The sequence below is a fragment of the Macrobrachium nipponense genome, chromosome 1, assembly GCF_015104395.2.
Source record: "Macrobrachium nipponense isolate FS-2020 chromosome 1, ASM1510439v2, whole genome shotgun sequence".
Classification (NCBI taxonomy): Eukaryota; Metazoa; Arthropoda; class Malacostraca; order Decapoda; family Palaemonidae; genus Macrobrachium; species Macrobrachium nipponense.
In genome coordinates this window covers 156,087,081-156,107,080 of record NC_087200.1, presented here as the reverse complement: position 1 = coordinate 156,107,080, position 20,000 = coordinate 156,087,081, and the positions used below count along the sequence as shown (strand labels likewise).

Sequence of the window (20,000 nt, the reverse complement as noted above, 5' to 3'; positions counted from 1 at the left end):
GAAACTTACTGCATTCATGTTCATCTGAATGGTCAACACATTCTGGATAACCGTTACACCGTTGGGAACTTGGAATACAATCTCCATTTCGACACTGGAATTCATCCGAGTGGCAGCCTGTGTAAAAAAAGAAACAGGTAAGGACATTACAACAATGTGTGAAATGTGTGGCATAAATGTACTTTCATAATACAAATTTCTGAGCCTAACCTGTGTTGCTCCGTGAAATAGTTCCTATAGCACTCATTTCTATGGTATAAATATTCCTAAATATAGTAGAGAAAAAAGCTATATGGTTATGCCAGAGTTTCCTGGCTGGCTCACCCTTATTTAGGGTGTCGGTATGGAAACTGGGGCGTGTGTAACCACTACCAGAGGTCCCCTGCCATTTAGTCTCTTCCTTTCTCAATATCCCTCGTCTACATAGGAGCCGTTCTAAGCCATCTACCACCCGCCACTGCTACAACTAGCGTCTTGTTTAACATTCCTTTCGACAGCACTGCTAACTTTGCACATGTTGCTTTATGCTGTGTTATTTTTGTGAATATTTCCTACTTCATCATGTCTGAACGTCAGGAAGCTGCTACATCTAAGTTGAGTACTGCAATTAATGTTTGATCATGTTTTAAGGTAGCGATGGGTGATATAACTTGTTTAATTTGGTTATATGTAGGAGTGGGAGCCAGCATGGCGCTGCTCCCAGGCAGCCATTTCGCGCATGGCTACCCGCGTATATTTACGCTCATGTCGGCACCCAATTGGTCTCCCATACTAGTTGGAGTTGCCTACCTTTGATAATTAGCAGTTCCTCAGATGTTTTTTATAGATGTTTTGCAATTTTAATCCTGACGTTATTTTCATGTCCGATCGCGGGGGATACTAGCCTACCGACCGAGCCGCATGCTCTCAGAAGGTAGCCTAGACCTGGTAGCCCTATGATACATCCGTTAGGTTGGTCTTCCAACTGTTAAATAATTAGATCGTGTATTATATGCTACTTAGTATATTAGTCTCTTTGATAAGAGACGGCCTTGTCTATATACAGAAGAGCCTTGGCCCTTCCGTAGCCTATTCATGACGGTCCATGAGCCACCCTGGTCTTCCTGGCCATATCGGTTATAGATTTCCATTTGACGAGCTAGGCTAGCTGCTCAGAGCCTTCCTGACCAACCTGTTCAGATCGTTTCGATTGCGAGGGTAAGGCCAGCTGCTCGAGAGGACTCAGCTTTCTCTCTCTCTCTCCCTTTTTCCCTTCCACGTCTCCCCCACGTCAGGACTGTATATATATATATATATATATATATATATATATATATATATATATCATATATATATATATATATATAATATATATATATATAATATTATAAAAAACATATATATATATATAGTATAGATATATATATATTTATATATATATATATATATATATATATATATATATATATGATATATATATATATATATGTAATTTATTAATATCCAATTGATACGGATATTGTGTTATGTTGCGCGTTTTGCATGTGTTAGTAGACCTATAGGTCTACTACTCCTGTTCAGTTGGGCATTGACCTACCGCGGCTCGCCTTACGCTACTCTAGTAGCCGACCTGAGCCTCTCGCTTAAGTGGGGGGTGGGGTTAGCCCCACCGCGCCATGCTCAGTATGAGTGGTGGAGGGTGCCCTTTCGGGGGAGCCTTGCTTGGCCACCTGGCTCATCGGGACGGTGCGCTCTCCGGGCCACTACAGCCACGTCCCCTATCCGAGGTCCTACTTCACCAGACCTATCCTCCCGCTCCAGCGGGACCGGGACTCCGGGTCCAAGGTATTGGCTATACGAATAGCTATGATCCCTAACTCGACCAGACTCAGGCTAAGGTTTTACCGATTTCCCTGATCTGTTCTTACGAAGCCGGACCCGGGGTAGAATAGCTAGGTGTAAGAGGACTTGACGCTGGGAACGATCCACCATGGTTGGAACAGTTAGTTACGCACATGTATTAGTTATGTCTAGTAAGATATCTTATCTTATTATATACTTCAGGCTCGTTTACTACAGCGGATAACCTACTCCGCCGGGTATTCAGAACCGAGGTACCATGTTATCACTAGCTCCCTCGCCTTGTTTGACCTTCTTGGTTTGTCACATCTATCCCGCACCCTGGTGGGAGGGGAAAAATAGGCTTGAGACTCAATCTTAGTTGACTAGATTGAACGTCTCCGGTGCCAACGGAGGCAGGCCAGGTCTTCCTTACCCTGCCCCGTTCCATCAGGCCTATACCTTTACTTTCATGTCAAGAACAACAACTAGTCCTCGGAGCTGGTGAGAAACAAGGATGCATGAAATTTTACTAGTTAAGAAGGCATGTCCCACTGGATACGTCTCTGGTGGGTCTAAATAGTGATACTCATGTATCATTCAACTTACAGATGGTCCGTTGCCTGGAGACGGGTGTACTGCCGTTCTCCAAGAGCCCTGCGGGCACGTGGTGTGCTGGACCCGCGTCGGATGTGCGGTACAGGTGGGATCTCTGCTGGTGTGGCACCATGAGGGGTGCGAGATCTGCTACGGACTGGTGAATGAAATCACCTCCGAGTCGGTACGTACCACCCTTAAAAAATGATACAATGAGAATCAGATTGAATAAATTCATGTTGATACATACTAGACTAAGGATAGTTTTTAGTTTAAGTATTGAGATAACTCTCTCTTACAGAGTATTCAAGCCATCAAGGATGCGGCGATGGCTACTCTGAAAGCCTGGGTCGGTGGCTTTGGCTGTAATGTAAAGGCCAAACAGCCCTACATGCTGTCAGAGGAGATGGCCTCGCTCATCTACCCCGGAGCAAAGAAGTCGGCAGCTGTAGAGGCGGAGGTAGCGGCCCCCATCATCGCCAGGATCCATGCGGAGACCACGCCCTTACCGGAGGACAATTTCGGCGAGGAGGTGTTAGGAGAAGTAGCGGCCTTGGATTTGGAACGGGAGCCCATGGTTGTTGACAACCAGGGCGAAGGTAAGAATGTTGTTGAGGCAGGTAGTTTAGGGGCTCAAGGCTTGCACTTTAGCCCATCTCATTCTTCTGCTATTACTACTTCTTTCCAGGGATTCACCAGTAAGCTCCAGTCTGTTAGACACAAGGCGAGCTCGGTGATTCCTAAGGTGAAAAATCCTTCCACATTTAAGGCTATTAAGAAGTCCTTGCCAAAACCAAGGTCCGGATCTAGCTGCGCCAGTATGCCATTGGCTCCCCATCCCGGTGCGGACTCGGCAAATGCTACTCCCCCTCCACAAGGGTCGAGAGCGAGAGGTCCAAAAACTAGGGCCCAGGAATCTAGCTTTGACCCGGCGGTGTTCTCCTCGATCATGATGGAACAGAACAGATAGGGAACTTAGTTCAGACCAAGTTCCAGGAGATTTTCTCCCAGCTATCCTCCACTCTCGAGGCATCAGGACAGTCCATCCAATCCCTGACGGAGAGGATGATGACTCAGGAGACCATAGTGGCGGGTATCCGTGAAAATATGGCAACAGGACAACCTCAGTCTGGACAGGCTAGTCAACCCCTGTCGATGCCGGACTCCTCGAAGCTGTCCCCATTTAAAAACAATAACCCCTGGAGGCCATCAGCATACGCTCCGTTCGCGGACAGTATGCTTACCATTGAGTTCTACCTGCATGATCTCCAGTTCCCATTCATGGGGTATGCCCATCTGACGGATGAGGCAATGGTAAGGGAAGATAAGGTCCTGAAGGAGACCGTTATCTTTCCCAGGGACCAAGCCCAACAAGCATCGGTCCGGAGCTTGATGGATTGGCAATGCGTCAACACCAAGTTGACAGCCCACAAGAGCCCCTTTACCATCTTTGTAGTGGGTGACAACACCCCTACCCCATGCCTCTCCAAAGTGGCTGAGCTAACACTACAGGCAGCCACGGAGGAAAAACCCATGCCGCAACTCCGGGGGACAGATTTGCCTTCCCTTCTGCTCCCTGGAGGCACAGAGTGTTGGGTAGACGCTCCAGCCACCTTTACGGTGGGGTAAGCTCGCCTCGAACTGTGGAACTATGTTCTTCAGCGAGCGGCTTCCCAGGCTTCCAGACTCTCTAGTCAAAGCCGAGTATGATGCGAGGTGTAGACTGAGTAGGTCTCTCAACTCTGCCACCATGATAGAGATGACATCGCTGATATATGTAGACGAGCCACTGTTTAAAGTCCTAACGAAGTCATTCCTTCACACAGTACAATGTGATCTTTATGACTTCACAGTGGCTAGGCGGAACTGCAGGAAGCACATCCTGGCGGACGCTTCCATCCACCACGAGCCCAACAAGCTCATTAGGTCATCGATCTGGGGAGCAAATCTCTTCCCCGACTCTATCGTCAACGAAGTCCTTGGGGAAGCAGCTAGGGTGAACCAGAGTCTGAGGATTCGCTGGGGACTCATTTCTAAAAGGAAACCCGAGTCCGCCGGATCACACCCTAGGGGCAGGAAGAAGTTGAGGAAGTACCAACCCTTCCAGTCATCTCAGCCACAAACAGTGGTCCAAGTGGTCCCGATGGCCCAAATGAATCAACCCTCCACCTCAAAAGCAGCAGCAGTTTGTGCTTTTGAGCCAGCCTGCTCAGCAACCCCAGAGCTCGACTTCCTTCGCCACCTCCCCGGCTTTCAATGCTACCTTCGAATCCCAGGGGTTTCACGGGTACAGCAGATTTGCCAGAGGCAGCCAAGCTAGGTGTGCTTTCCGACACAGAGGTGGCGGAAGAGCTTCGGCCTGAGGCAAAGGCTTCCGGGGAGCCCGGGGTGGCCGTCCATCTGCCAACCAGTGAGACTCCCCAGGTAGGAGGGAGGCTGTACCTCTTCCGAAACCGTTGGAGGTTCAGCACTTGGGCACACAGTATTGTGACAAAAGGTCTGGGATGGAGTTGGAAACAAGGGCCTCCTCCATCAACCAGATTTTACCAGAAACCAAAGGCAGACCTGATAGAATATACCCAAGAATTGCTTCAAAAGAGGGCAGTGTCAGAAGTCAGACACTTAAAATTTCAAGGGTGCTTGTTCAGCGTTCCAAAGAAAGACTCACACAAGCCAAGAATAATCCTAGACTTGTCCCATCTAAACTCATTTATTCAGTGCGACAAGTTCCGTATGCTGACCGTTTCGCATTTGCGGACCTTACTTCCCCATGGGCCGTCACCACCTCCATAGATCTTACAGATGCCTAATATCATGTCCCAATAGCAAGTCACTTCCGTCCCTTCCTAGGCTTCAAGATAGGGAAGAAAGCCTATTCCTTCAAAGTAATGCCATTCAGGCTCAACATAGCGCCCAGAATATTTACGAAGATAGCGGAAACAGTAGTCCAGGAATTAAGGACTCAAGGGATAATGCTAGTAGCCTATCTAGACGATTGGCTCATATGGGCCACAGACGCCGAAAAGTGCCGCAAGGCAACGGTCAAAGTGATAAGTTTTCTGGAATACCTAGGATTCCAGATAAACAAGAACAAGTCCCGGCTGACGCTGGCACCACGTTTTCAGTGGTTGGGAATACAATGGGACCTAAATGCTTACAATCTATCAATTCCACCAGCAAAACGCAGGGAAATAGCAAAGGCTACAAGGCAATTCCTCAAGGGCAAACAGACGTCCCGGTGGAACCAAGAACGAATTCTAGGTTCACTCCAATTTGCATCAGTTACAGACGTACTGTTGAAAGCCAAACTAAAAGATATAAACCGGGTCTGGCGATCCCGAGCAAACAAGAGATCCCGAGACAAAGTACCCTGGATCCTGGCAATCTTACGCAAGAGACTCCGCCCCTGGGCAGAAGTCAAGAATCTGTCGAAATCAATACCTTTAGTTTCCTCCGCCAGCCTTGATTGTCCACACGGATGCCTCTCTTAGCGGCTGGGGAGGATACTCGTAGTACAAAAAAGTACAGGGGACTTGGTCAGTGATATTCCGCCAACTACATATCAATGTATTGGAGGCCATGGCAGTGTTTCTTACTCTGAAGAAACTCTTGCCAGCAAAGAAAATCCACATTAAATTGGTATTAGACAGTGCGGTGGTAGTCCACTGCATAAACAGAGGAGGCTCCAAATCGAGCCATGTAAATCATGTAATGATAGCAATATTTGCCCTAGCAGCAAGGAACCAATGGCACCTATCAGCCACTCACCTAGTGGGAGTAAGAAATGTAGTGGCAGACGCATTGTCAAGGACTACTCCGCTGTAATCAGAATGGTCCCTAGACGGAAATTCTTTCAAATGGATCTGCCAACAGGTGCCAGGGCTTCAAGTAGACTTTTTTGCCACAGAATCAAACCACAAACTGTCATGTTATGTGGCCCCCAACCTGGACCCTCTGGCATATGCCACGGACGCTATGGCTATAGACTGGAATACTTAGAAGAGAATTTATCTCTTCCCTCCAATAAACCTACTACTGAAAGTTCTGAACAAACTCAGATCTCTCAAAGGTCAGATCGCACTAGTAGCTCCCAACTGGCCCAAGAGCAATTGGTTCCCACTACTAGTGGAATTGGGACTCCGGCCCCGGCGGATTCCCAATCCCAGACTGACGCAGTTGGTACAAACGCGGACTGTGTCCGCTTCCTCAGGGATTCAGAAAGCCCTAACTTTATGGACTTCATGAAGTTTGCGGCACAAAAAGATGCCAACATTGATCCTCAAAACATCCTGTTCCTGGAATCAGACAAACAAGAATCAACACTGCATCAATACGATTCAACAGTGAAGAAGCTAGCCACCTTCGTGAGACACACAAAGGTACAAACCATGACTACAAATATGGCAATTATCTTTTTCAGAACCTTGTTCGAATAAGGTTTAGCAGCTAGTACTATCACTACAACCAAATCGGCAATAAAGAAAATATTCCAATTTGGATTTAATATTGATCTCACAGATTCGTATTTTTCTTCTATCCCCAGGGCTTGTGCTAGACTAAGACCAGTAAATAGGCCTTGGACGGTCTCCTGGTTTTTAAACGATGTCCTTAAGCCAGCTTCAGACACGGTTAATGAGTTATGTTCTTATATGACCCTGCTCAGGGAAACATTATTCTTAATAAGCCTGGCCTCAGGAGCCAGAATATCGGAGCTGTCGGCCCTTTCCAGGGAACCAAATCATATTGAATTCCTCCAATCTAGAGAATTACTGCTTCTGCCGGATCGTCAATTCTTGTCCAAAAACGAGGACCCACAAAATAGGTGGGCCCCATGGAAAATTGTTCCTTTTCCACAGGACCTATCCCTATGTCCAGTAAACACACTAAGAGCCTATCTAAACAGTACCACCATGAAATCTTCAGGCCCCTTGTTTATTAGGGAGAATGGTGGGACCATCTCCCTAAAAGGAATTAGACAACAAATCCTCTATTTTATTAAACAGGCCAATCCAGAATCAATTCCGCATGTACATGATACCAGAGAGGTAGCTACCTCAGTTAATTATTTTCAGCATATGAACTTTGACGATCTCAAAAAGTATACAGGCTGGAAGTCGCCGACAGTATTTAAACGCCACTACCTAAAATCCTTAGAGGCCCTTAAATTCCCAGCAGTGGCAGCAGGGAACACAGTTTCCCCTGACACTGCATAGCACAGTAATAACTAGTCTTAATAGCCTATATCTCTCTTTACGTCTTTCTCTCCTACCTGCCTCGCTAGCATTCTTGATCTTTACCGGTTGTTACTGGGTTGCACACATTGACCTTATTCTCACCTGGACTGCACTTATGCTCACTCTTGATTGTACATATGAATGTCTAATTGTATATATGTGTATGTAATTTCCTGTATTATGGTGTGGGATTCATCTAATCTTATCAGATTTGGGTTATACAACCCTAGTTAGTAGATAAGGACTGTAGTTTAAGGATATTGTTAAAATCCTAGTAGAATTAAGGAATTTTATTAAGAACTTGTAGAATTAAGGAATTCTTATCAAATAGTAACTAGAATTATTTATGCAAGTTTCATTTTTCCTTACAGTAACTTATCTACACTAATTTTCCAAGCTGGTGGGGCCAATTCTCTGTTACTATTTCACGGAGCGACCCAGGTTAGGCCCAGAAAAGGGATTTAGACAAAGGAAAAATCTATTTCTGGGCAGTGACCTGTGTCGCCCAGTGAAACCTACCCTTTACTTTCCACACCCTAACTGGCCCAAGCTTGGGTGCTATCTACAGGAATGGTAAACAAGACGCTAGTTGTAGCAGTGGCGGGCGGTAGATGGCCTAGAACAGCTCCTCTGTAGACGAGGGATATTGAGAAAGGAAGAGACTAAATGGCAGGGGACCTATGATAGTGGTTACACACGCCCCAGTTTCCATACCGACACCCTACATAAGGGTGAGCGAGCCAGGAAACTCTGGCAGAACCATATAGCTTTTTTCTCTAGTATATTTAGCAATATTTATACCTTAGAATTGAGTGCTATAGGAACTATTTCACTGGGCGACACAGGTCACTGCCCAGAAATAGATTTTTCCTTTGTCAAAATACCTTAATGCATACAAGCCACTTCCACATCTGAGAGCAATGTGTACGTATTCATTTTTAATAAATCTCAGATTTATATTTAAACTTCAAAAATTATGACATAATTTTCACACATATCACAAAAGACAGACAAAAATATTAGTTATTTCTACACAAACCTGATGGTGAATAATAAACTTAGGTAAAACCAAAATAAAAGCAAAGATTTAAGCTATCTAGCAAAAGTATGTTGAACTGGAGAATGACTAAAAATTCACAGATAAACAATAAAAATGACCAGGAACCACAATGGGTTTTGGTATTGCAATATTCATATTTGTTAACACTAATCAACAAACCACCTTTCAATCAAAAAGCTTCAAAAATGTTATGAGTTACTTTAAAGAATAACTTTGCTTGACATCTACATCAGTCACCTGAACTCACAACATATCCTTTACCTTTCAAATGCTCTAGCCAAACTTTCCAAATTATATAAATATATAAACTATGCCCACAGATGGTTTCCCATCCATTTATGTATTGTGGATTGGAGCATGTACATCTTTAGGTAGTTATGTTTTCATATTATTAAGAAATAGTTTGGCTTGACCCTACTCTAATAGTTATGTGTAATTTTTTATTCATGAAATATCTAGTCAAAATCATACATTCAACATACAAAAACTTAGCTTCATTATTTTTTAATTATTTGATGCTTTCATTCAAAAAGTGCAAGGTTTATCTAATAGATACAACACAAGATATATAGTGAACAGCTAAATCCTTTGAGATATAGTGATGTCTACATTGCAATATGCATAAAATTTATCGTATATACTAATACATAATTAGTTGTTCAGTAAAAAAAATACATCTTTTAAGCAATATTTCATTTCATAAACATAAAGTGTTCTTTTACGTTTCAGTTAGAAGTGTATGTAACCTCATACACACATATTTTATAAAATGAAAATGTGTATTGTTACCCTAGTTGTGATAAATCATCCTCAAGTGAGCTAAGACACCACCATCTCTCACTTCCCTTATTCATTACAAATCTACAGTAGAACACATCCATCCCACGTGGACTGAATGAGAGAGAAGAGGGATCCTGGAGTAAGGTAATAGCTCGCAATTTTAGACAACAAAGTCAAATTTTTAAAATTACATTTACATGATACATAAAACAATGCTTTAAACATACCCGTACAAAAAGAGTACAGTTGACCCCCAGATTTGTGGGGTATAGGGACCACAACCAATTACAAATAGCTAAAATCTGCAAATACTTGACACTCCCATCTAAAAAATACTTATATTTACCTGCCTATTTTAATAGTTCAAACATCAAATGCGTACTTAAACTATTATCTTAAAACACTTTATAATTTCAAAGTTATCTTAAAACATTACCCTTAAAAATATAAATGGCTTACAACTATGTGCGAAACTAATCAAGTTCTCTCTGTACACTGTACTGTATTCAGGCACGCATATTTTCTTTCATGCAGTTACTATTTACGCTATCCCATTTTCTTTTACAGGGAAAACATTGATATCTAATGAGAGAGAGAGAGAGAGAGAGAGAGAGAGAGAGAGAGAGAGAGAGAGAGAGAGAGAGAGAGAGAGATTACGTAAATCATATGGGTACTCAATAGTGATGAATGTTGATTACATATGATGATGAATTAGCTGTGCAGCCCGAAGAATGATCATGAAGATATGACTGCACAGCAAAGCAGAGGAGTTACACCTCTCAGGGCACCTCTTCCCCTTCTTAAGGGAGCACTTTGTCACAGTTTTGGGAGGTGCCATCATGTTAAGGTACGTACATTTTCACAAACATGGTATGATAGGGCTTCATGAGATCTTTACAGCCATTTGTAAAATTAGTGGAGCTTTCCTCAGAATTATCCCATGCCTTTATCATCATCTGCAGCTCCTTGGCTTTCTCAGAATTTAGTACAGACCTTGAAATTCTTCAAAATCCTGCTCCATCAGGGGGACAGAGTACATGAACGAAGGTGGCGAGTTCTTCTCTACCAAGGCCCACCATAAGGATTCTATCTTCTTCATATTCCTTCTCAATGAAGGAGATTGCACCTTCTTTCACACCATGATGGGCTGCTACATCTCTGTAATTTTTGCCCTCTCTTAACATTACAATAAAGTCTACCTTCTCCTGATTGGTGCTGGTCTTCCTTTGGAGCTTAGGTCCTTGTCCAGAAGGCGTAGAAGAAGCAGAGCATCTAGGAGGTATCTTAGGGCATGATTCAAAAAGATACATGAAGTTCGCACCGATACGTACATACACAACACAGGCACAATAGAGACATACAAATTGAACTAAGAAGCTGGGCAGAGATGCTGCGTCATTCGCACATCACATCCAGTACATATGTATGTACAGGGTAGTGCACATAACAACACTGATATTTTGTGCATATTGTACATTATATTGATATTTTGCTATGTTGTAAGATTGTTTGGAAATGATATTGAAGTGTTTCAGGATGATAGCAGAGCATATCTAAATTTGGTAGGTAGTTTGCAGAATGATGGGACTATGTTTATGTCTGCAGAACCTGACAGTCGTTCTATTTTCATGCTATATTTTTATGACCAAATAAATTTTTTATGATTAAAAAAAAGATTTAAATGTTTTTCAAATATTACAGTAATGTAATACCTATATCAATGTAAACACAGCAAAATATCACTGAAAGTTCTAGCAAAGGAAAATGCATCTTGGTATCTACTCAACACGCTATTGGCCGTTGTTTGCAAAGCAGCCAATCCATAAGCCCCATTCATTTTCCATGGTGCTTATTGGCTGTACCCTTGGCACTGATTGGCTGTACTCCCCAAACCTTTGTTTCACGTTCACTGCTAACACCTCTGCTGTTTGACCGTATCTCTTACTAAGATGAAAGAATTTTTATTCGTATGTTTAATTTTGTATGATAAATAAATTACCTACTAATTTTCAAATATTAATATTAGTGTAAAGGCAGCAAAATATCAATTCATTATAGAAAATACAGTGAATTAGTAAGATTTTAGTTCAATAAATCTTTTCCTCATCTTTTTCCCATGTTAACCTGAAGGGTAGAAAGTGTTGGCCCCTCTTGGTCAAATAGTATATGTTGCCTACTCAGTGCTCTCTCATTCTCTCTCTCTTTGTCTCCCTCACACACACACCACCAACGGTGAGAGATGGATGGATAAATAGATAAATAATAGAAAGGAAGAGTGGTTGATAGAAAGATATACATAACATATACTGTATTATTGACATTTTTCACTGTTTACCCAATGTAAGCATCTCTCTCTCTCTCTGTTATTGGCTTGAAGGGTTAGAAGTACATACATACATATTACGTACTTATATATTTTTAAGGGTAAGACATTTAAGATGAGCTTGAAATGGTATTAATAATACCATTTCAAATATTAATACAATAATAAGATAACAGTTTAAGATATATTTGATATAGGATTCTAATTCAGAGTATACATTTGGTATCTGAACTATGAAGAGAGGCGGCTATAAGCACTTCTAAAGGGGTGTCAAGTATTCACAGATTTTAACTATTCTCAAAGGGGGATCTGGTATGCATCCCCAGTGAATACGGGGGGCCACTGCATTGGTTTTGTAAGCAGCTCTGCCCATACTACCCTCTTGTTGAAATGTTACATGGGAGAGCAGAGGGAGACACATCTCAGACACTATGCTAAGATTAGCTGCTCAACCTGCTGGCACCTGTTGTAGCTTTTATCAGTTTTGAAATATTTTCATATAAATAATGATAAATAGAAAAAATTCGTCCTTCGGTCAACTTTCACTCGACTGAAATGGACGAAAACTGCAATTGTAAGCTACAACACTTACAGTCTAGTAATATTCAATCAATTACCTTCATTTTGCAACAAATTGAAAGTCTCTAGCACAATATTTCAATTTATGGTGAATTTTTGAAAACAGCTTTATTTTATGTCCGCGCGTTATGAATTCACGCATCATTTTGTGATAATATTTTTTTGTGTTGCCTTGATCGTTTTACAATGTGTTATATACCAAAATGATTGCAATTTAGTGTACAATACAACGAAAAAAAAAATAACTCTTTAGCTTTAACCGTTTTGCTCACAGCCCGATTTGTATACAATTATATAAAAAAAGATTTCACGCTGTCATATATCCCAATAGTATTTACGTAAGATAATGGTATTTTTTTCATTTCTGATGGTTGCATAATAAACTTCAGGCAATGACAAAAAAAGGAGCCAAAAATGAACTCTTAATCTTGAAAACTAAGCATGCTGTGATTTAAAAAAAAAAAACAATTTTTCTGCTTCGGCGCTCACTTGCGAACGCCGCCGGCATACGGGAGACGATTTTTAAAATACCGCTTCGGCGTTTAAGGGTTAACTGGGTGTGAGATTTAACTTTAATGTTTTGCCCAGTTTTTTAGAAGAGAGCAGGAACTTTCACAGGGTAGCAGCAGAGGAGAAACCCGCTGTCCATGTCACCTTCTGAACTCATTCAATAAATTCATGACAGATTGTTAGACTCACCAAGAGCCCAATGATCTATGTTAACACTGCTGCAGGGTACAGTACAGAAAGGTAGAAAGAACCTCCAAAAGTATATATTTCCAAAGGCTAAAGCTGACTTCCCATGAAGAGGTTGATGCACTAGGAGTCAAGATACTCAAACAGCAGTCAAAGCCAATCACTGAAATGTGATTACAGAAACATGACCTCCCAAAATCCTGGTACACCAACATGTGAGCTTTCTCAGAATATTGATTTGTGTTAACATGTAACCTGCCAAAATTGTGGTAGAGCATCCATATAGTACTTACATTTAATCAGTCAAAATTGAACTTGATGAAGCAAACCTGCCTGAGTGAGGTATCCAGCAAGGCACAGCTAATGGAGCTAAATATCTCATGTGTGCAACACAGAAAATTGTAGGACAAACATCCTGCATGTCCTCACACAAGTCCTGCATACACACTGACTGAGAGGATATATCAACTACCCAATCTTTTGGGGAAAAATATAGAGTAATAAGGCTGCTCAATAGACTGTTACACACTGTTATCATATAAAAGACCATCCAGGTCTGAGTGTAATCCTCCTTGTACTCGAAGCACTGCAAACAAAGGTCTGCCACCAGCAACCAACAATCCTGTCTAATCTCACTCTCTCTTGTTCTAAGAATAATTAAAATCCTACTCAATGTCCCAGATGTTTCAGCAATGAAAAATTTGTCACGATATGACTAGAAATAAAAAATGAAGTATTCTGTAGCAACACGAGAAAAATCATAGCTAATTTAGCCTTGAGCTACTACAAAGGATATACGTATGTAATCTTCTAGTTGTATACCTAGGCAGACTTTCTCAGATGTTTTCCACCCAATTATAAGGGTTAGACACTGCAACAACAAACACACAGGATGAGGACAGGCACAAAAAAAAACATACATAATGACAAGGTAGAGAATAATCACCAGGAAATGCTTGTTAACAACAGACACTTACACTACACTGGGAGGGTGAGATATGTGGGGATCTTACCCAGCATTAAGGAATCTTTATCCTTTAAGGTAGCAGGATCACTTTTACAAATTGTATATGTCATACACTTTAAGCCAAATAATTAGAAAATGAAAAGGCAATTCTTTATATCTCATACAATACAACATGTGCAGTATCATTAACTGTAACATCTTAACAAGGATTTACTTATAAGAATACTACTCCGAAAACATAAAACAACAGAATAAAATATAAAAACCACAAAGGTTCAGTACTTACAATTATCTCTCTCATCTGACTGATCAGCACAATCATATATACCATCGCAACGCTCACTCTCAGGAATACAAGTTCCGTCTCCACACTGATACTCTGTTTGTTTACATGGAGTTACGCCTAAAGACAATTACAAAACATAACAAAAATACATTACAAAACTTCAACATATACAAAAGGATATATAGTACACTGTATATCTATTACAACACATTAAACATAGAAAGGTAAGCAAATCTATCACAACACTAAGCATCAAAGGGTACATAAATGAAGATAGAACATTCTTCAGAAGAAAACAACCCACACAAAACTTGCTTTTATCACTGATATTGTTCTAAGAAAGGATGCAATCTACCTTGTTATAAAGTGGTGTAAAATTACTATGTGATCATCTACATAATTTGTTTATCAATAAATTATTTACATAGAGTCTACAGAATTTAAATAAAAAATATCCCCAAACCTTACATTATAGTTAAAGCTTCTCATAAGATATTGCATGGTTATGCAAAATTAAATCTAAAATAAAGTTCAATTTTCATGACCAAAAATGGTTTAATTAAAATCACAGAGCACCAGATTACATTACAATTCGAAGTCTAAAGGAGCTAAACCAGACAATGCAACTTTCAAGACCCACTTGCATGGTATGACTAAATGAAAACTATGAAGAGGTGAGCAATCATTCAGTTTTTTTATATAATAATTACAATTTATTATTTGTCCACTTTTTGTTGCCAGTTTAATAACAGCATTTTCTCTTGCACTCCAATTGAGCTCATAACAAGGGTTTACATGTACTTTTGGCAAAACCAGTAAGCTGGTTTCCAGAAAGGCAATTCTACTTCTGATCTATCAGATATTTTACTATGAAATGAAAGGGAGATCATCTTAACTATAATATTTATTCCAACCGGAGGTGATTCTGGCTTGGACTGATAATGTTTTCTACCTTTTATGGTGTGCATGTGAGTGCACACACACATACATGTGCATATACTATACACTACAGTTAAACCTCGGATTTTGTACGTCCTGGTCTTCATATGATTTGGTTTCCATAAACTTTTTCATATGAAATTTTTATTTGGGCTTTGTACACATCCTCGGAATTTGTACACCTGGAAACACTCCTTCCAGGGCCCACCTCGAGACTAGGCTCCATACTGAACACCAAACAAAGCATCCAGTGTTCTCTCATGACCAATTCTGCCTTTGTTTCTTGGTGAATGAGCATCAACTCGCGCGTTAGTATTCCTTATCATCCAACATGTCCATTGTGTTTTGTGCTTTTTATTCAAGTGCAACTACTTTAGCTGATTTTGCTAGGATGTACAGCTATGCTCAGAACTCATGCTACATTACTACTTCGGAGTTCGTTCATAATTCACTAACTGGCAACCTAACATGCGCCAGGTTTCAGTTAATGGTGCCTCTGTTAGCTATGTTATGGCACCATATCTCTACAATTTATGGTGCCAATAACAAAACTTGGCCCATTATGGAGCCATAAATTGCCGCCAGTCTCGCCCCATAAAACCAGATCACCATTAACAGAGTCCACCTAACCAGGGACTGCCTGTACACACATAATACATATAGGTAGGCTTTTTTACTTAGCAGAAGAGGCAACCCCGTGAGCTCTCTCTTGATGTGATGTGCGTATGTGTGTGTAAATATTTATATACAGTGGAGCCCTGTATTCACGTTTTTGGGATTCACAGACTCACTCATTTGAGGATTTTTCTTTGGAACTTATCTAAAAATTGTTCAAGGGAAGACACTCATTTGTAATGTTTCTCTGTGGAACATATCTATAAAATTATTTGTTGATCCCCACTATTCATGGATGCACATATTTCTGTACAGCAACATTCTGTATTTCATGTTATTTACTATATAATATGTGACATAAAATATTATGATAATAATAATATTAAATCATACTGCACTTAGTGGTGATGAACGTTAATTACAGATATTGATGATATTACTGTGCAGCCTCATGAATGACGGTGAACATAGACTGCACAGCAAAGTAGAGGAGTTATATATCCTCTGAGGGTGCCTCTTCACCTTCTTCAGGAGGTGCTTTGTCAAGGAATTCGGGAGGCACCACCTTCTTGAGGTAATTGTACATTTGCACAAACAAGGAATGATACAGCTTCACTATTTCATTAACACTATTGATGGAATTTGTGGCCCTTTCTTCATTCTTATTCCATGCCTTGACTGTTGCCCATATCTGCCTGCCTTACCTGATCAAATTATACAGAACACGTAACTCTTCAAAATCCTTGTGGGATAGCAGTAAATAGGGCGATGTGTTCTTCTTCAAGAATGGCTTCCCCAAGTATTTTGGCCTGCTTATACTCATTCTCAATGCAGGCAACTGCACTTTCAGTCACATGGTACTGAGCTTTTACTTCTCCATGACTTCTGCCCTCTCTTAACATGACAGTTATGTCTATTTTCTCCTCAGCTCTCTTTGCCAGAAGCCTTAGGAGAAGCAGAACATTTAGTGGACAACTTAAATAATAATTTGTAGTCCATAGTAGTGTACATATACTGCACCCCACATGCGAAAAATGCACAAGTGACAGAACATTGAACTGTACATATTGGGTCAATTGGGTACAGTATGCGCATTGACTTGGTGCAGTCTGTAGATTTTTTTTAAATATTTTGTTTTAAGATGATTTTCAAATATTATAGAATGATAGTATACAGCCAACCACCTGTATTCGCAGACTCTGGATTCGAGGACTAACGTATTCACAGATTCCTCAACTGGCCTTATTCACGGGAAATTCACCTATGCATGGCATTTTTCTATGAGAAATATCCATAAATTACTGTATCTTCCAATCAATTTCATCATAAAATGCACTTTTGGTGATAAAACTATTAAAAAGACCAGATATGAAACTTTTGTGGGTTTTTCTTGAGTTTTAACTAACAAAATAGGTAGTTTTAAGTATTCTTATAGGGGTTTCTGCGATTCACAAATACAGGGGGAACACTGTTAAGTATGCAGAGCATATCTAAAATACATAAGACAACAGGAATAGCAGGGCACATATGTTTTCATCTGCGGTACGCTGTATTTTCATGCATACGTACGAAGTACATTTTTGACTAAATACATTACTTATGATGGAAAAAGATTTATTAATTTTCAAATACTACAGTTCTGTAATATGCTAATGTAAACAGCAAAATTTCAATAACATAATTGGTTTTCCTTAAAAGATGCTTCACCCAAGCCAATTTTCCGCAGATAAACAACTCTTATGATGCCATGACGCCTTCTTAAGAGTATTACCCAGATGAAATGATACTCGACACTCTATTGGCGGTTGTCTACAGAGCAGCCAATCCATGAGCAATGTTCATTTTCCTTATCGCTCATTGGCTGTACACTTGGCATTGATTGGATGACACCCATGTCCCATTTTGCGAAGATGGAATTGTGGGTACTGCGCGTCTCTCCTTTATCAGCCTCACTGCATAGAAAGTTACTGATATACTCAAACCTAAGGTGCATTTTACGTATCAACAAATATCCATGGGAATCATCGGGAAAATGTCTCCTAAAAAGCTTCCTGTTCCTTCTAAGGCTTCTGGCCAAGAGCCTAAAAGGCAAAAACCGTCATGAAGCTCAACAAGAAGGTGAAAGTTCTTGATATTTTGAAGGAGGGCAAAAGTTTAACTGCTGTTGAACGCCATCTCAATGTGAACAAGACACCGGTGAGATACATAAAAAAAAAGAAAGTGAAATCAGAAAAAGTGTAAGCATGATATACTTTGGTACAGCAAAAGCAGTGTCAACAGCGAGATAAAAAAAATTGAGAAAATGGAATCTGCACTTGCGTACTGGATCAAGGACTACTGTTAGAACGTGCCTCCTGACTCCAACAGCTCTATCAGCAGCTATCAACTGATACAGAAGATGGCAATGTAAAGGAAGAGGAAGGCAACGATCTAAAGGCACAGGAAGGTGATGAAGAAGGGGAATTTGAATTTTTGGGCTTTGATGAGCCACAACTGGGGCCGCCCTCAGCTCCCCAAGGTTTTTAGGCAAGCAAAGGATGGTTTCACCAGTTCCAGAAAAGGTTTCACTTAAATTCTGTTTCCCTAAATGGCGAAGCAGCATTGGCCGACAAAGTGGTGGGCGCGAAATATCCCGAGACCTTCAGGAAGATTCTTCAGGACAAAAGATACCACCCTGAACAGGCCTTCAATATGGACGAAACTGGCCTGTTCTGGAAAAAGATGCCTTCCCAGACATATTTAATGAAGGACGAAGCTAAAGCCCCTGGATTCATGGCACAAAAGGCCAGGGGACCCTCCTGATGTTCTGGAATGTGGCTGGCCTCATTTACAAGGCTGCACATCCCAGGACACTCAAAAATAAGAGCAAGACACTGCTGCCTGTGTTCTACATGCACAATTTCCAGGCCTGGGTCACCTAAGTCCTTGAGGAGTAATGGTTCAATCAAAGTTTCATTTCTCAAGTTAGGCAATACCTGGGCAACTTGGACAGAGTTCAAGGTGTTGCTAATAATGGACAATGCTGGTGGCCACCCTCTTGATCTTCATTACAATGGAGCCCAGTTGGACTTCCTCCCTTCCAACACCACCTCTCTCCTCCAGCCTATGGACCATCGTGTGATCCATGTCTTCAAGGCACTCTACACTGGGAACTCCCTCCAGCACCTTTTTGATGCAATGGACCATTACAGTTAATTTACGCTGGCATAAATTCACAATTGCTATGTGTCTGTCTGTCATCGACCAGAAGCTGAAGGGCATGAAGAAAGAGACCTTGAATGTATACTGGAGTAAGTTTTGACAGGACTGTGTCCATAATTACATGGGCTCCTCTCCTGAGGAAATTCAGCATTTGGCCATTAATAATGCAGTCCAGTTGGAGAGCATTCTTGGTGGTGAAGGCTTTGATGATATCACCAAGGATGAAGTTGGCACCCTCATTGATGCCCACTGTGATCCCCTGACAGACCAGGATTAGGAAGACCTGACGGAGTCTGCCAGCAAGGAAGAAGACACTCCAGGTTCAGGAGAGGAGCAGGAGCAGGAGGGCCTGACTTTGTAATGCCTGACCCAACTTAAGAGAATGATACATGATGTTCAGGAGTTTGTTTCAATATGGGATCCTTACATGGTGCACCCCTTAAAGCTTTCAAACATTCTTGATATAGCAATGGAGCCCTATAATCAAGCCCTCACCACCATGAAGAAGCAACGACAGCAGCTGCCAATCACCATATTCATCAACCGTTTGAGAAAGGACCCTCCAGAGCCTCCTGTAGCACCTGAGGTAGTGCCTCTTGAATTGCCTGAAGAAGTGCCTCCTAAATCGCCTGAAGAAATGCCTTCCAAATCGCCTGAGTCAGTGCTTCCCAAAGGTGAAGAGGCACCCACAGAGCTATGCAGTCATATCTTCACTGTCATTCATCAGACTGCACAGCTAATTCATCATCATCATCTCTAATCAACATTCATTACTGGTGAGTACTAGCGTACAATTTCATTTAATATTCTTACATATTTTGTTCTTTCTCTCTCTCTTGTGATTTGACATACAATTGTTCCCCTTGTAAAATGAAAACTGGACAACTTAGGACATTAATGTAAAA

At 41.1% G+C, this 20,000-nt stretch overlaps 1 protein-coding gene across 1 annotated transcript in view; it reads right to left on the bottom strand.

The window, feature by feature from the left end:
- Positions 1-20,000, bottom strand: part of LOC135219776 (basement membrane-specific heparan sulfate proteoglycan core protein-like) — a gene marked incomplete in the record, with an annotated part of 1,285,796 nt that overhangs the window by 610,083 nt on the left and 655,713 nt on the right. The window contains 2 exon segments of the mRNA XM_064256828.1: positions 10-117; positions 14,341-14,457. Of these exon segments, the coding sequence (XP_064112898.1) occupies positions 10-117; positions 14,341-14,457 (225 nt within the window).